Source organism: Perognathus longimembris, chromosome 28, assembly GCF_023159225.1.
Source record: "Perognathus longimembris pacificus isolate PPM17 chromosome 28, ASM2315922v1, whole genome shotgun sequence".
NCBI classification, from domain to species: Eukaryota; Metazoa; Chordata; class Mammalia; order Rodentia; family Heteromyidae; genus Perognathus; species Perognathus longimembris.
The window spans coordinates 3,069,626-3,083,829 of record NC_063188.1 but is presented as its reverse complement, the minus strand read 5'-3'; the positions used below and the strand labels follow the sequence as shown (position 1 = coordinate 3,083,829).

Genomic DNA, 14,204 nt, shown 5'->3' with positions numbered 1-14,204 from the left:
ACAACTTATGTGCATCAGTTTAAACATACATACATGAGTGTGTTTAATATGTATGTATTACATAGCATATATCAATGTACATTATATATGTTATATATACACACATACATAAGATCTTTGGAAAACTACAAAAATAAAGTGGTTGGACTGGTTTTCTCTGTGTGTGTTTGTGTGTCCGTGTGTGTGTTTATGTGTGTAAACACTAGCTGCCTGAATTATGGTCCTGTGCATTGTTCCTTAGCTTTTTCTGCTGAACGTTGGCACACTAGTTCTTGAGCCACAGCTCTATTTCCAGATTTTATGTGGTTAATTGGAGATAAGTCTGACCGTTTCCTTTCCAGATTAACTTCAAAATATGATCCTCATATGTCAGCATCCCGAGGAGCTACGATTACAGGCTTGAGCCACCAACATCTGGTTGGAGTTGGTTTTTTTGTTTGCTTGTTTGATTTTGCCATCCTGGGGCTTGGACTCAGGGCCTGAGCACTGTCCCTGACTTCTGTTTTGCTTAAGGCCAGCACTCTGCCACTTGAGCCACATCGCCACTTCCAGCTTTCTCTGTTTATGTGGTGCTGAGGAATCGAACCCAGGACTTCATGCATGCTAGGCAAGCGCTCTACCACTAAGCCACATTCCCAACCAGATTTTGTTTTGTTTTCTTTTGTTGTTGTTGTTGTTACTGTTGTTTTCTAGCAAGATCTTGCAATGCAGCCTAGACTGGATTGCAACACACAATCCTGCCTCCATTTCACAAGTGCTGGGGTTACAGCTACACCAGACAAAGTGGCTGATTTTCACACTATCATTTAACAGGACTGAAAAATTGTGCAGTGCTACAAGATGGCCAGAAATGCAGAAACATAGAAGCTCATGGCATACACTGGGTCTGAGGCAAACTGGCTTTGGTTTCCAAAACTTTTTCAAGGCAGGCAAAGGGCATTGAAGTCCAGGCTCTTGGCCAATAAATTCTAAAATATAACAGAAAAAGCCTTCCCACATTAAACTAGCTCCTCATAGTATTATACCCATGGGAGAAGGGTGACGTAAAAATAAAGCTGCTCCTCAAGTCAAGTTTCAGAAGAGTACATAGAAAGTTGCTTGGAGACTGGTGAGTCAACTTGTTTCAGGTGACTTAGCCTAGTCACACAAGGCAACTGACAAGAATCCAACAGAAATAGCTGCAGGAAGTCCCATTTACCCTACACTTTGAAGATTCTCCACATACACACTTCAGTGTCAATGAGCAGTACTTAACCATTCCTCCTCCCCCCCAAAAAAAGAGATTCCCACAAGCAAGAACACAAGGAAAGAAAGCACCATGAGTGAGAACCAGGAGAAAACTCAAAACTGGGAAAATGGTCAAAACACTTGACCAGATAATCCATGAGAACAAATCAAACTAGCAATAGAGAGATATGAATGAAACCAAAATGACATCCTAGATCCACCTGAAGACATACATTATAATAAAGTTGAAAATGGCAAGTGTTGCTGAGGCTAGGGAGAATAGCAATTTTGATACATTGCTCTGGCAAGATGGACTGGTATAACCATTTTAGAGTAAAATCTGCCCCACCTCCCCAAACTCAAGTTATACATATTATGTAACTAAAAACTATGCTCTTACATATATTCCTACAGCAGCAATTGTAAACCTTTTGAACTTAGGACCCTTTTATCGACTCAAACATTACTGAGGAAGCCAAAGAGCTTTTGGCTCTATAGGTTATACTATATTGATATTTATTATATTAGAAAGTAAAACATCTTTTTTAAAGCATAAGACACAGTATACATCCCATTAGGCATCAAAACCACGCTAAACTCATAAGGGGAGTGCAAATGACAAAGGACAGCTCAAGAATCTGCAGACCACAATTTGGAATCTCTGCCCTACAGAAATTTACACATAGCAGCATATGAATGCTGAAAGGGCTCTTTGGAAAATTACCCAAACACCCATTCACAAAAGAATGCATTTTAAAGACCATAAAACCTGTGGTACATGCAAGCAATCGAGCAATATACAGCAGAGAACAGGAATGGATTATAGCTACACAGGGCAAATGATCAATTGCCTTATGTGAAGACACAAAGCACAGGTTACATGCAGTAGGGTTCCACTTGTATGTGTTTAAAACACGGGCTGGGGGTGTGGTTCAGTGGTAGAACACTCTCTAGTATTTGTGAGGTCCTCAGTGCTATCCCCACCACTGGAAAAAAAATCACATTATTTAGGGCTGGTAGGAGGCTAAAGCGGAAACTCCGGATAGTGGTTACCTGGAGTGGGAGGGGAAAGTGGATGCTTTAATCGACACGGGAGCACGTGTGGTCAGTGGTGACACGGATTTTCATATAGGCCTTGTACATTTTTCTGTGTCTGTTATATTTCACAACAATGGAAGCAAGCTATATACATAGTTAGGTATCAGTCATTTGAAATAGATACTTCTGCAGAGAAAAAAAATAACTACAACATGATCATGTGGGCTATCTCTGGATTATGGGGTTTGGGGTTCTCTCTATGCTTTTCTGCAATTTCCCAGCACATATTACTGTTTTAACTATGTAAACATTGGTATTGTCACATTGTATTATAATTCTTATACCACTGGATGGTATCTAATTTTATCTTATTAGAGTTTAATTTGCTTCTCTCTGGTTACTAATGAGGTTGATCATCGTTTCATATGTTTATTGTCCAATTTTATTTCATGTTTTGTGAACTGCTTGGGTAATTCTTTGACTCATTTTAATGTTTTTCCCCCTACTGGTTTAGCAAAATCAAATGTATTAGAAAAGACAAGGTTGCCACGTAAAATTGGAACTAATAAGGTTCAACGTGTAAAAGATGAGATGAACCATCTGTGGAAATTTAAGCATAAAATAACTACCTAAAGAGATTGGTGATGGGCTGATCTAGCCAGGAAGAGCTTAAGGCTCACAGAGGATGTTAGGGGAGATTTCTATAGTCAGAGGAGCTGATACCAGTTCACAAAGATAGCCTTTAATCAGATTTCCAACAACATGTCTATCCTGTGGCAAAGTGATGATGACAGAAAATGTTAGTGAGCCACAAGGAATTCGGAAAATAGTAGAACTACAAAGACTGTAGCAATCTACAACTTGGGTTGTGGCTCAGTCGTAGAATGCTTGCTTGCCACGCTTGAGGGCTGTGTTCTTGCCCCAATAACACACATGTGTGTTTGTACATGAGCTTATACATACTTTGTAACTCAAAAGCTACACTCGTAGGGATCCTAGAGGAGTCAAACATTTTGTTTTTAGAACTCTTTATATACTGCAATGTATTGAGGATCTCACAGAGTTTTTGTTTTTAGATTGATATTTGGACTGACACATATACAAGTGCCATATATGTGAGATGCTGACATAGGTGAGCATGTGTGTTTGTGTATGTGTATATGTGTGTGTATAGTGTCTGTAACAGTGGTTCTTAACCACGGAGTACCCTGCTCTCCAGCCCACACTGGGTACCATGCAGTCATTTGGGGCTGGCAAGATGGGAGCAGGATGCTTCTGGTGTCTACTGGGTAGAGGTCAGAGATGATGCCACACGTCTTCATGGTGCGCACAAGGCATCCACCTTATCTCTTGTCAACACACCCCTTCACGCTGCAAATTGCTCAGATAAGTGCACACGAGACCCTAAGCAGTCTGGAGGAGGCTTGTCCCATGAAGAACGTCCTTGGAAGGTCCTCAGAGGCAGCCAGCCTACCCCTCACCAGCTTATGAGCACTATGGCATCAATGCAAGGGGCAAAAAATGAGGAACTGGGCAGAGCCAAGCCAAGCCACACAGTAACAAATACTTCCAATACAATTTTTCATTCCATAAAGAACCAGAGACAGCACAGATGACAGCCGCATGCTAAAACCACAAGCAGATCTCTGATCTGGACAAGTAGGGAAGTCTTCAGGGAGACCTTGAAATCTCAGGTTTGCGTAGCCCTTTTATTTTATTTTATTATTATTAGTATTATTATTTTTGCCAGTCGTGGGCCTTGAATTCAGGGCCTGAGCACTGTCCCTGGCTTCTTTTTGCTCAAGGCTAGCACCCTGCCACTTGAGCCACAGCGCCACTTCTGGCTATTTTCTGTATATGTGGTGCTGGGGAACTGAACCCAGGGCATCATGTATACGAGGCAAGCACTCTACCACTAGGCCATATCCCCAGCCCCTGCGTAGCTCTTTTAAATCCTAGCTCAAAGTTCCTAGACACATTCCCATTGTAAGGGTGAGATATGTGTTCCCACCTGTAGTTTCAACAATTCTTTAACCTATGTAATACAATTCAAGTGATACATTGTGACTTTCCAGGCTAGGTTATGAAAGGCCGTGGGTAAGTCATATACCGCAAAGACATCAACATAAATGTCAATAAATAAATAAGTAAATAAATAAATAAAACCAGATTTGTGTACAAATGTTCTCAGTAGCAGTATTCACAAGAGCCAAAAGGTGAAAAGAGTCCAAATGTCTATTTGGAATGAAGTCTCTCTGTGTGATAGAATACTTTCAACCATAAGAAGGAATGTAAGCTGGGCACCAGTGGCTCACGCCTGTAATCCTAGCTACTCAGGAGGCTGAAATCTGAGGATTGTGGTTCAAAGCCAGTCCAGGCAGGAAACTCTGTGAGACTCCTCTCTCTAATGAGAAGCAGAGCTATGGCTTCAAGTGGTAGGGTGCTAGCCTTGACCAAAAGAGCTCAGAGACACACCCCAGGCCCTGAGTTCAAGCTTCATGAAAATAAAAGAAGGAATGTAGTGCTGATCAGTGCTGCAACATGGAAGAATCTAGAAATTACTATGCCAAGTGAAAGAAATCAAGCACCAAATTGCAAACATTGTATAACTGAGTTTGTATGGAATTTCCACAGTGGGCAAATACAGAGGGATAGAAAGCTCATTAGTGGCTTCTAGGAGCCATGGGAAATAGAGAATGGGCAAGTGACTGCATAATGAATTCAGTTTCCATTTAGGCTGATTGGATATAGTGATGATGGTCCCACAGAGTTCTGAATGTATTTAAATGCCACTTAACTGCATAACTTAAAACTGTACAGTGTGGACTGAGGGTGTAGTTCAGTGATAGAGAACTTGCCTAGCATCCATCTCGTCCTGGCTTCCATCTTAAGCAACACACAACAACATAGATTGTTAAGGTGCATTTTTGTATGCACTTTACCACATTTGGAAGGGACCTAGGGATGGAATACAGAGCCTCACACATTAGGCAGAAATTGTGCCACTGATATATAGCCCCAGTCTGCCACAATTTTTACGACTGTTTTTTTCTTTTGACAATGCAGGAGGGGAAGGAAGACAAGTACATGGCTTCTACCTTGGCCCCTGGAATACACATGTCTCCATTGTTATGTAAGACGTTCATCCACAGGCCTGTTCCTTATGGCATGTGAGTAGAAAAACTTCCAGATGCTTCCAGACCCAGCTATGACAGTCCTTCCTGGATAGAGCCCTGGCCACTATGCAGACAAGATGATTCTTCCCCACCGTGTTCCTCTGAATTGCTAAGCAATGGAATCTAGGAATACCAGGGTGTTATTCAGTCTGTTAATGGAGGCTAATTAATATAGCAGGTGACAGGGGAGAAAGGGGGTCCTCCAGTCATCCAGATACCACTGCTAATCATCCTGGAATCCTCATGTCTTTCCCTCTGCTAGCTGTGAAAGACAGCTGCTTCTAGATGCATTGGATTCTCGGCTCCTTGAGGGCAGGTACAAGTCTCAGCTTTGTCTGTTACACCCACAGAGCCACCTCATAAGGCTCCTGGCTTCCTAAGTGTTCATCCAGGCATTGACAGATTGTAGTGAGGACGAGGCCTGCTGTCTGCCTTCTGTCCCTCAGACTCACCCTGACCAATGGAACCTCACTGGAAACTTTCTTAGCCTTTGGCTTCTGATTGGGGTTAACTATAGGTTTCCTAGTATCTCCAGTGCACTTGACGGTTCACTTGAGGGTTTTTGGTTGTTATTTATTCTAAACCTGCAGAATCCTCTGTGATCTTCTGTGAAGCCAGGTAGGGAGTTGAGAAAACAGTTCTGAATTGGTTGAAGCTTGAAGGGCGGTGCACATGTACCCAGTTCTGCTCCATCCCTCTCACCCACCTTCGGAGACAGAGACTCAGCATAAGCAAGTGAAGCTACAGAATTGGCCATGGCAGCAATAAAGACAAGCATACCTCTCCTCCTCCTCATCAGTATAGGTAACAAGAGGTTGGACAACAGAAACCCAATGCCTACTGGCCCTAAACTACCTGCTTCAAGCACAGCTTAAGCACTGATGAAAAGGGGGTAGGAAAGACCTCAGAGACAGTCAGTAGGTCATTGCAGTGGCCTAGAACATGGGCTGTTCCAAAGTGAAGAGCAGGTTCCAGTCTGCTTATGAAATGGTTGCACACCAAACACAAGCAACAGAAACATGCCTGTCTTCCAAGGCTCTCTACCATACATCTAAGCACTTATTGACTCAGTAAAAATATTCATTTTTAAATCATTAATTTAAAGCATACCATTTAATTGATGTAACTGGGTGAAATTGCAACCATTACATACTCATTTTACAATTCACATCCCATATGCATTTACAAAAATGAAGAGAATGCTTGATTGTCAACTTGATTGGATTGATAAACATCTTAATTAGTGGAGCAGACCTCTAGGGGTATCTGTGAGGGTGTTTTCAGAGATCATTAAATCCTAAGGGCTCTATCTAATGAATGGATTAATCCCTTGATAGATTCCTATCATGATAGCATTAATGGGAGGTACTGAAAGGCAGTTGACTACATAACCTGGAGGAAGTAGATCACCTGGGGCTGGTGCTTAGGAGCAATATCCTGTGTTCCCTCCCCTTCCTGGCTGCCATGAGGTGCATAGCTTCTAGTATACATTACTCCAGGCCTGATGTTGGTGCCTCACTATGCTCTAGGAATCAACAGAACCCAGTGACCATAGACTAAATCCTCTGAAATTGTACAGGCTAACATTTTTTATCCAGTACTAGAGATGGTATCCGGGGCCTTGTACTGTCCCACTGAAGTACATTTCCAGTCCTTAGTTTTTGCTTGTTTTGCCAGTACTTGGACTTGAACTCCAGGCCTCACAATCTGGTTCAGCTTTCTAGTTTATGTCTGGATTTTTTCTTGTTAATTGGATATGGAGTCTTGCAGGCTTTTCTGCTGAGGTTAACTTTGAATAACAATCCTCCAGGTCTCAGCCTTCTCAGAAGCTAGGATTATAGGCATACGTAACTAGCCTCAGCCAGCGTTTGGTTTTTGAGACAGAGTGTTGTTGTATGGCACAGGATGGCTTGGAATTTACCATATCATATTTGCCTACATATCATTTCAACTGATGCATAAAAATACTTGAGAAAGTATTCATAATTTAATACTACTAAGCAAACTCTGAATGGAGGATGGAACCCAAGGGCACTACACATGGTAAGCAAGCTCTTCTACCATTAGGCTTTAGCTGAACCCCTTGATTTCACTGCAGAGTATCTATATGTGGCCCAGACTGACCTCTAACTCTCAGTAGTCCAGCCTCAATCAAGTGCTGGGACTGCAGGAGTTACCACCGCACTTCACCCTGCTAACTTCACTTTAAAACTAGCTGTTTCACAACGTTAGTTCCACTTTGTATCTTATTGCCTTCCACTTTGCAATGTAGATTAGGACTTCTTACCATTGAGCCCTCTTCCATGTGCACCTACAGAAAGATTTTCCTGACTATTCTCAATGAGTGTTTGGGGGCTTTACTATGCAGTGAAAAGTCTGTGCAGGCTGAGTGAAGGCAGGAGGTGAAGACCTCCATGTGCCAGGCCTCCCTGGTACCCAAAAGCAGAAGAAGAACATATAAAGTACAAAGAGTGAAAGTAGGTAGACACTAGGAAAAGCAAAAACAGCAGGTAGGAAATAGAAGTACCAAGAGGAAAATCTGTCTATCTGAAAGCCCTCTTTTCTGGACTCACCAGACCTGTGACTTCTGAGCAGCCACAACAGGATTCATCATCAGCATCTCTATGGGGACAACTTCAGCCTTGCCTCATTACTCGTACATTTTGACTCAGATGTGTGTGTTTAAAACACATGTGTGTGTTAAAAAAGAAACACACTGTGGTGTCTACATCATGAGAAGTGACCTGTGTCTGTGAGAAAGGACAGAGTTCCCATGCCCTGGGCCGGGAGTAACTGGCACACATTATGGTGACGCCTAGAGCCATCCAGAATAGGGCAGAATAGGGCAATTCTTCCCATGGATGATTCTGGAAACCAAGCCTACAGGGTTAAGCACCTCAAAGCAAACTGCAGGTGCACTTGGGGCTCATCTAGCTTGCTCCTCAAAGTCCAAGTCAGAATTGGGGCTTCTGCCTCGATCCCAGCACTGTTCCTAAAGCCCAACCCCAAGCTAGGATCATGTACAGCTGTTGTTTAAGATTGTGTCGCTTAGACTACACAGTGAATTTCCAAAAAATGAAAATACATAGCACACATCATAGATTTCACACTTCAGTGGGTTTTCTTAAAAAATACATTCACACACTTGTGCAACCACAAACTCTATTGAATTACAGAATATTTTCATTACCCCCAAAGTACCCCTTACTCACCAAGAAGTCACCTCCCCCGTCCCCCAGCCCTTGACACCACTAATCGACTTCCTGTCTCTACATTTGTCAACTCTGGACATTTTTTATACATAATGCTTTCCAGGTTTGCAAAGTATACTTCCAGAATATGGCTTTGAACATCTTACATAATATGAGCCATAATCACTAGCGCTAACACAACTCACTGGGGGGCAAACACCGCAAAAATTTTGGGTGCGTTTCACCTTATTTCACCCTGACACAGACCCCATGGGGTGGACAGTATAATCCCTATATATAGATGAGAGAACTGTGGCACCCAGGGGTTCGATGGATGGCTCCGAGTCACAGTGGCACTAGGAACACTTGCTTCAAACTTGGTGCTGTCGTTCTGTCAACTGGATGACTGTAAGGGAACAGGAACTTGGCAATTTGTCGTGGCCTCATTTTGCTTATTCTTGGCCACTTCTACCATATTTTGATTACCTGCCTGTTCCCAGAAGGGACACACCATTCTGTGTTCTGATTCAAGTGATATTTCTAGTAGGTTCCTAAATCTGTCTGGACCATGTTTTCCATTTGGGAAATGGGCCATTCCTGAGTAAACTGCCAGTATGGTCATTAGGAGGTAGTGGGAGGTCACAGGGCTGACCTTCACAGGTTGCTACAAAGGGTGAATGTGTATGAGGCAGATATACTGGGCATGGTCCACGAATACCCATCCGAAACAGTTCCCTGCTTCCTACTTCTGTAGGCACATACAGGTGACTTGCCTATCCACAGAAGAGTTTTGAGATGCAGTTTTACACAAGGGACTGAATTCCCCTCTGTAATTAGAACGATAATGACTTGTTAAGCACCCTTTAAACTCTGGAGAGTTGAAAGCCTGTCTCTGCTTGCCAATGCCTGGCGTGACTTCATAAACCAAAACCAACTTTTCTGGGAGCTTTGTAAGGCTGCTGGGGCTGCTCAGTCACACCCTGATACTGACGGCAAGGACCAAGAGTAAAGTGGAACTTCAGTAAGCCACCTGAGACCCACCCACTCCAGGGTTGTGTGTTCACTTTAATCGCAAAAGTATGAGATTGGAATTGTGGGCTCCTAGAGGCATGTGCCAATGCAAAGGTCCTATTTGTCCATTCCTTTTGGACGTAAGATCCAGAAAACTGGGTACGGATTTGAAAACCAAAGTGTCTTTGGCTCAGGCCTTTAAATTGAAATAAACAAACAATAATAAATACATAAATCAGCCACATGCTAATACCTCACTCCTGTGATCCTAGCTACTCAGGAAGCTGACATGTGTGGAAGATAGTGCTTCTAAGCCAGCCTTGGCAGAAAATTCTGATGGAAACTTCACCTCCAATTAACAAGCAAAAAAGTGGACTGGTGGTGTAGCTCAAGTGGCAGAGTACCAGCCAGGAGCCAAAAAGCTGAGTAAGCTCTAAAGTCCCCTAGTTCAAGCCCTGGAAACAGTACCAAAAAAGGTAAAGAAAAGAAAAAGGTCACTGGGTGGCATTCTTTTTTTTTTTTTTTGCCAGTCCTGGCCCTTGGACTCAGGGTCTGAGCACTGTCCCTGGCTTCTTTTTGCTCAAGGCTAGCGCTCTACCACTTGAACCACAGCGCCACTTGTGGATGTTTTCTGTATATGTGGTGCTGGGGAATTGAACCCAGGGCTTCATGTATATGAGGCAAGCTCTTTTGCCACTAGGCCATATCCCCAGCCCTGGGTGGCATTCTTATCTGGGTTGAATCCTACCTCTTTTTCTTCTGACCTGGGTGGCCCTGGTTCCCTCATCTGGAAGGCAGGAATACTTATCCTGAAAACTTGCTGGTGCACAACAAGCAGTCAAGAGGTATTAGGTGGTGGTAAGGCTTCAGATTTTAGTGACACATTTCCTTCAAGATTCCTTTGTGAACTGTGAGGCATTATATGGACTAAACAAGCAGGTTTAGTTTTCTAAAGCTACTAACTTGGAGAAGTGGGACAGCCTATAGGTATAAAGGCTTTGGGCATACTTAATACTTACAGGTGGCGCCAAGCCTGTAATCCAACCGTAACTGCCAATCAGTCATTGTGTGACTTGAGGTAAATTACTTCAGGTATACTTCACCTCTTCCCTTTTCCACATCTCAAAAATGCCTGTTCTGGCTTTCCATCTGCTCCAACATCTCAACTGGGTAGAACTAGAAAACCTGAAAACCTGAGATGTGATCATTTATATTCCACTTTGAATATTTCTGTATCATTAGACAGAATCCAATCCAATGATTGCAAAAGTCTACCCTCTGTTCCCCTCTCTATAATCTGTGGTTTTTCACATTCTCTGTTACGTAGAGTCAACTATAGGCTAAAAATATTACAGATTGTGGAAATAGACAATCTGGATCTGCCTTTTTGAGTAACATAGTCAAATATTATGTATTCTATTCCATCCCACCTGACAAAATATACTACCCATGCCATCGTCACTCTGTAGCTACTTCAGTTATCTGATGAACTTATGAAGGTACAGACAAAACAAAGCAAGAAAGTCCCAGACATAGTATGTATAGGGTTCCATACTGTGTGATTTGTGGTGTGTCACTCAGTGGTGGATAACTTGAGTATCATGCACAAAGGGCCTGGAATGGACACACACCACTGGAAAAATAAATATTTGTGGTTTCTAGCATCCCCTGAAAATTTTAGAACATATCCCCCCCACCAAAGGTAAGGAGGTACAAATGTATACTTTTCCACCAGAAGTGCATATTGGACAGAATAATATTAGCTTTGAAAAGGAAAATTTTAAAAATTGAAGAAGTCAAATTCCTATACTATAACTTTTCTTTAGTATATTCATAGCAGTAAGATAGGTAGATTGAACATTTGTGTTTGTTTCTGTGTCTGTTAAGAGGTCACTTTCACGAAGATTATCTTTGTGCTATGCAGTTTGTCCTCATCATTTCCAAAAAGTGAGCTGACATGTCAGTATACTGATGAAAAGACTCTTCCTCCAGCAACTCCAGACAAGAAGTCCACGTGAAAAGCACTTGTGCCTGTTTTGTATGAATACGTGGAGCTGGACTGTACAACTGTTTCAGTGTTCCTTGTATATGACAAAAATGTTAATAAGAACTATGATAGAGTTTTTTTGTGAGCTCATGTTTTTTACTAGCTGGATCTGACTTGTCAGGAAGGGCAAAGGCAATTCCCTGTTAAATTCCAATGTTTTACTTAAATCCTTTTTCTGAGGTGGAGATCGGATCAAAATAAGTGTAAACACTTTCTGTTGGTACAAATTTAAGGCCCAATTTTTAACCACAGAGTGCATTTATTCTAAGAAGATGTTTGTCAAACTTGAATGTGCCTGCAAAGTACCTACAAACTGATGGTTAAAACCATAAGGAAAATAGTGCGTGTGACTCAGTAGGTCACCGGCGGGGCATAAGATGCTGCATTTCCAAGTAGGATGATACCTGTGGTGATGCCGATGCGGCTGGGTGTTGGCTCACACTTTCAGTTGCATAGATGAAAAATCAAAACTTGTTCCCTATATTCACCGACATTTCTCTCCTGGTCTACATACTCCATCTCCTTGACAAATATGACCAAAGGCTTGAGAAGACCCTTAGGGAGGGGTTAGAGTGCCCCACCCTTACCCCACCCAAGGTGAGCTATAGATGGGGAGAAGGGGTCAGGAAGCCGTCCAGGTGCTGTAGCTGCCGGTGGCATTAAAACAAGATTTGAAAGTGAGTGCTTTTAGCACGGTTCTGCCTAAGGTAAACTCCTGGGGACAGCTGTTGTCACCAGTGGTGGCAGTTGCTTGTTCAGGATTTTAATGAAGTGCCATGCAGCTCTGCCCAGCTCAGCACCAAGAAGGGTCCCATCCTCCTCTCCAACGAACACGGACCTCAGCCGATTTGGCAAGGTTGGCCTGGATCGTAGCCCTGGGTTCCGACCGGGTCGGCTTGCTGACCTGCACAGCCAGCGGCACAGGCCTTGGAGGCTGAGGTGGAGTGCTCATGCGCAGAGCGACCCCCTAGGCCCACAGGGCGCGTTCCCTGGGTACCCCCGCTCGCCTTACCTCTCTGGACCAGCGTGGTCAAGGAGAAAGCGAGGCAGATTAGGAACGCCGAACGCCAGGCCACCATGGCTGGGAACCGGCAGAGGGGCCCTAGAGGAGCACCGTACGAGCTGGAGGCCTGGAGGGGGAGGATGAGGAGGAGCAGAAAAGGAGGAGGAGCCTTGTCACCACCGCAGGGACCCGCCCAGAGCTGGCACGCGTGTTGTCTCGCCCGGGGAGGGTGGAGACAGCGTGCGGCTAGACTGTCAGCAACTGGGGGCCATAGGGCGGGGACTTAGGGGGCGGGGCGAGACTGCAGTCTAAAGGGCGGGGCTCCGTGGAAAGGGCGGGGTGGGGCCGGCCGACACCCAGTGGCTTGGGCCGTCATGGTTGGCTGCCGCGCATGCTTGCAGCAGCGCCAAGAGCCCTTCCGACCCGAATTCTCCCAGCTTGGCCCAGAGCACCGAGTCGCCAGGGGGCAGGAGGCGACCGCGTCGGGCGCTTATTCTGGAAGGGGACCCCAGGCGGTGTCCTCCCAGCCTTGTGACCTTGGACCGGGCTTTTTCTCTTGTGTCCGCATTCTCGCGCGGAAGGCTGCTCGAGCCTCCGCCCCGCTCGCCGCTGCGTGCGGGAAGCCGCGGGGGAAGCCTGTGTAGACACTAAAGGAAAGAGCCATGTTTGCGCGTGGCTGCTGTGGCCAAGAGCCGCACACCGCCCGGGAACAAGGCTAAGGCTCTGGGCGGCGGGCTCGCGAGGGCGATGGGGAGCATGCCGAGAAGGCGCAGCGCTGCGGGGTCACCACACGATGCACGGACCGTGTCAACACCCCCAAACCATGCCCGGGACACCCACATGGCCCGCAGCCCTTCCCCGCACTCCAGGTTAGCAGCCACGAGAAGGCGGGCGAGTGCCCCCTGCCACCCCAAAGCGCACGCTGTGGGGACCAGCCCCGGCCGCTAGCCGCTTTGCAGGACAAAGGGAAAGCCCGCGGCTCTCAAGCTGCAGCGAGGAGCCGGCCCCTGCCATTATGCAGCACAAACCGTCCCTCCCCACACCCACGGCACACGGCGCCCACCCGCCACACCCTCCCCCACCATGCTGGGACTCCCCGACACAATCACCCCACCCCCCACCACACACTATGATCCCCGCTGTTCCCTCACCTGCCGTCCTTTGCTCTGAATCTTAGCACTTGGTTCTGCTATGGCGTGAACATATTTACAGCTTTGATCCTTTCCCCCCTCATAGAACCCTTGAGCATCATCTCAATAATTCAACAGGGAGAGCAAGCAAGTAGAGGTTCCTGGAGAACCCGGTCCAGCCCATACGTCAAGGGGGGCACAGCCATACTGGAAAGGCCAGCCAGGAAGCCTATACCCCAAAGGATGAATTGTGACAGCCTGACACACAGGGAACATATGGCGACTATTATTTGGGATTCTGCCCCTTCTGAACTCTGGAGGTTACTGTCTTCATGGCTGTGGACATGCCCCCAACTTCTATAGTAACTCAGGGTACTCTAG

The 14,204-nt window shown here is 45.1% G+C and overlaps 1 protein-coding gene across 1 annotated transcript in view; it reads right to left on the bottom strand.

The window, feature by feature from the left end:
- The window catches only part of Cd99l2 (CD99 molecule like 2), a 65,342-nt gene extending 52,418 nt beyond the window's left edge, over positions 1–12,924 (bottom strand). Inside the window, exon 1 of the mRNA XM_048336120.1 lies at positions 12,703–12,924. Within this exon, the coding sequence (XP_048192077.1) occupies positions 12,703–12,769 (67 nt within the window). The 5' untranslated portion in view covers positions 12,770–12,924. The remainder of the gene's footprint in view (positions 1–12,702) is intronic.
- Between the last annotated feature and the right edge of the window lie 1,280 nt (positions 12,925–14,204).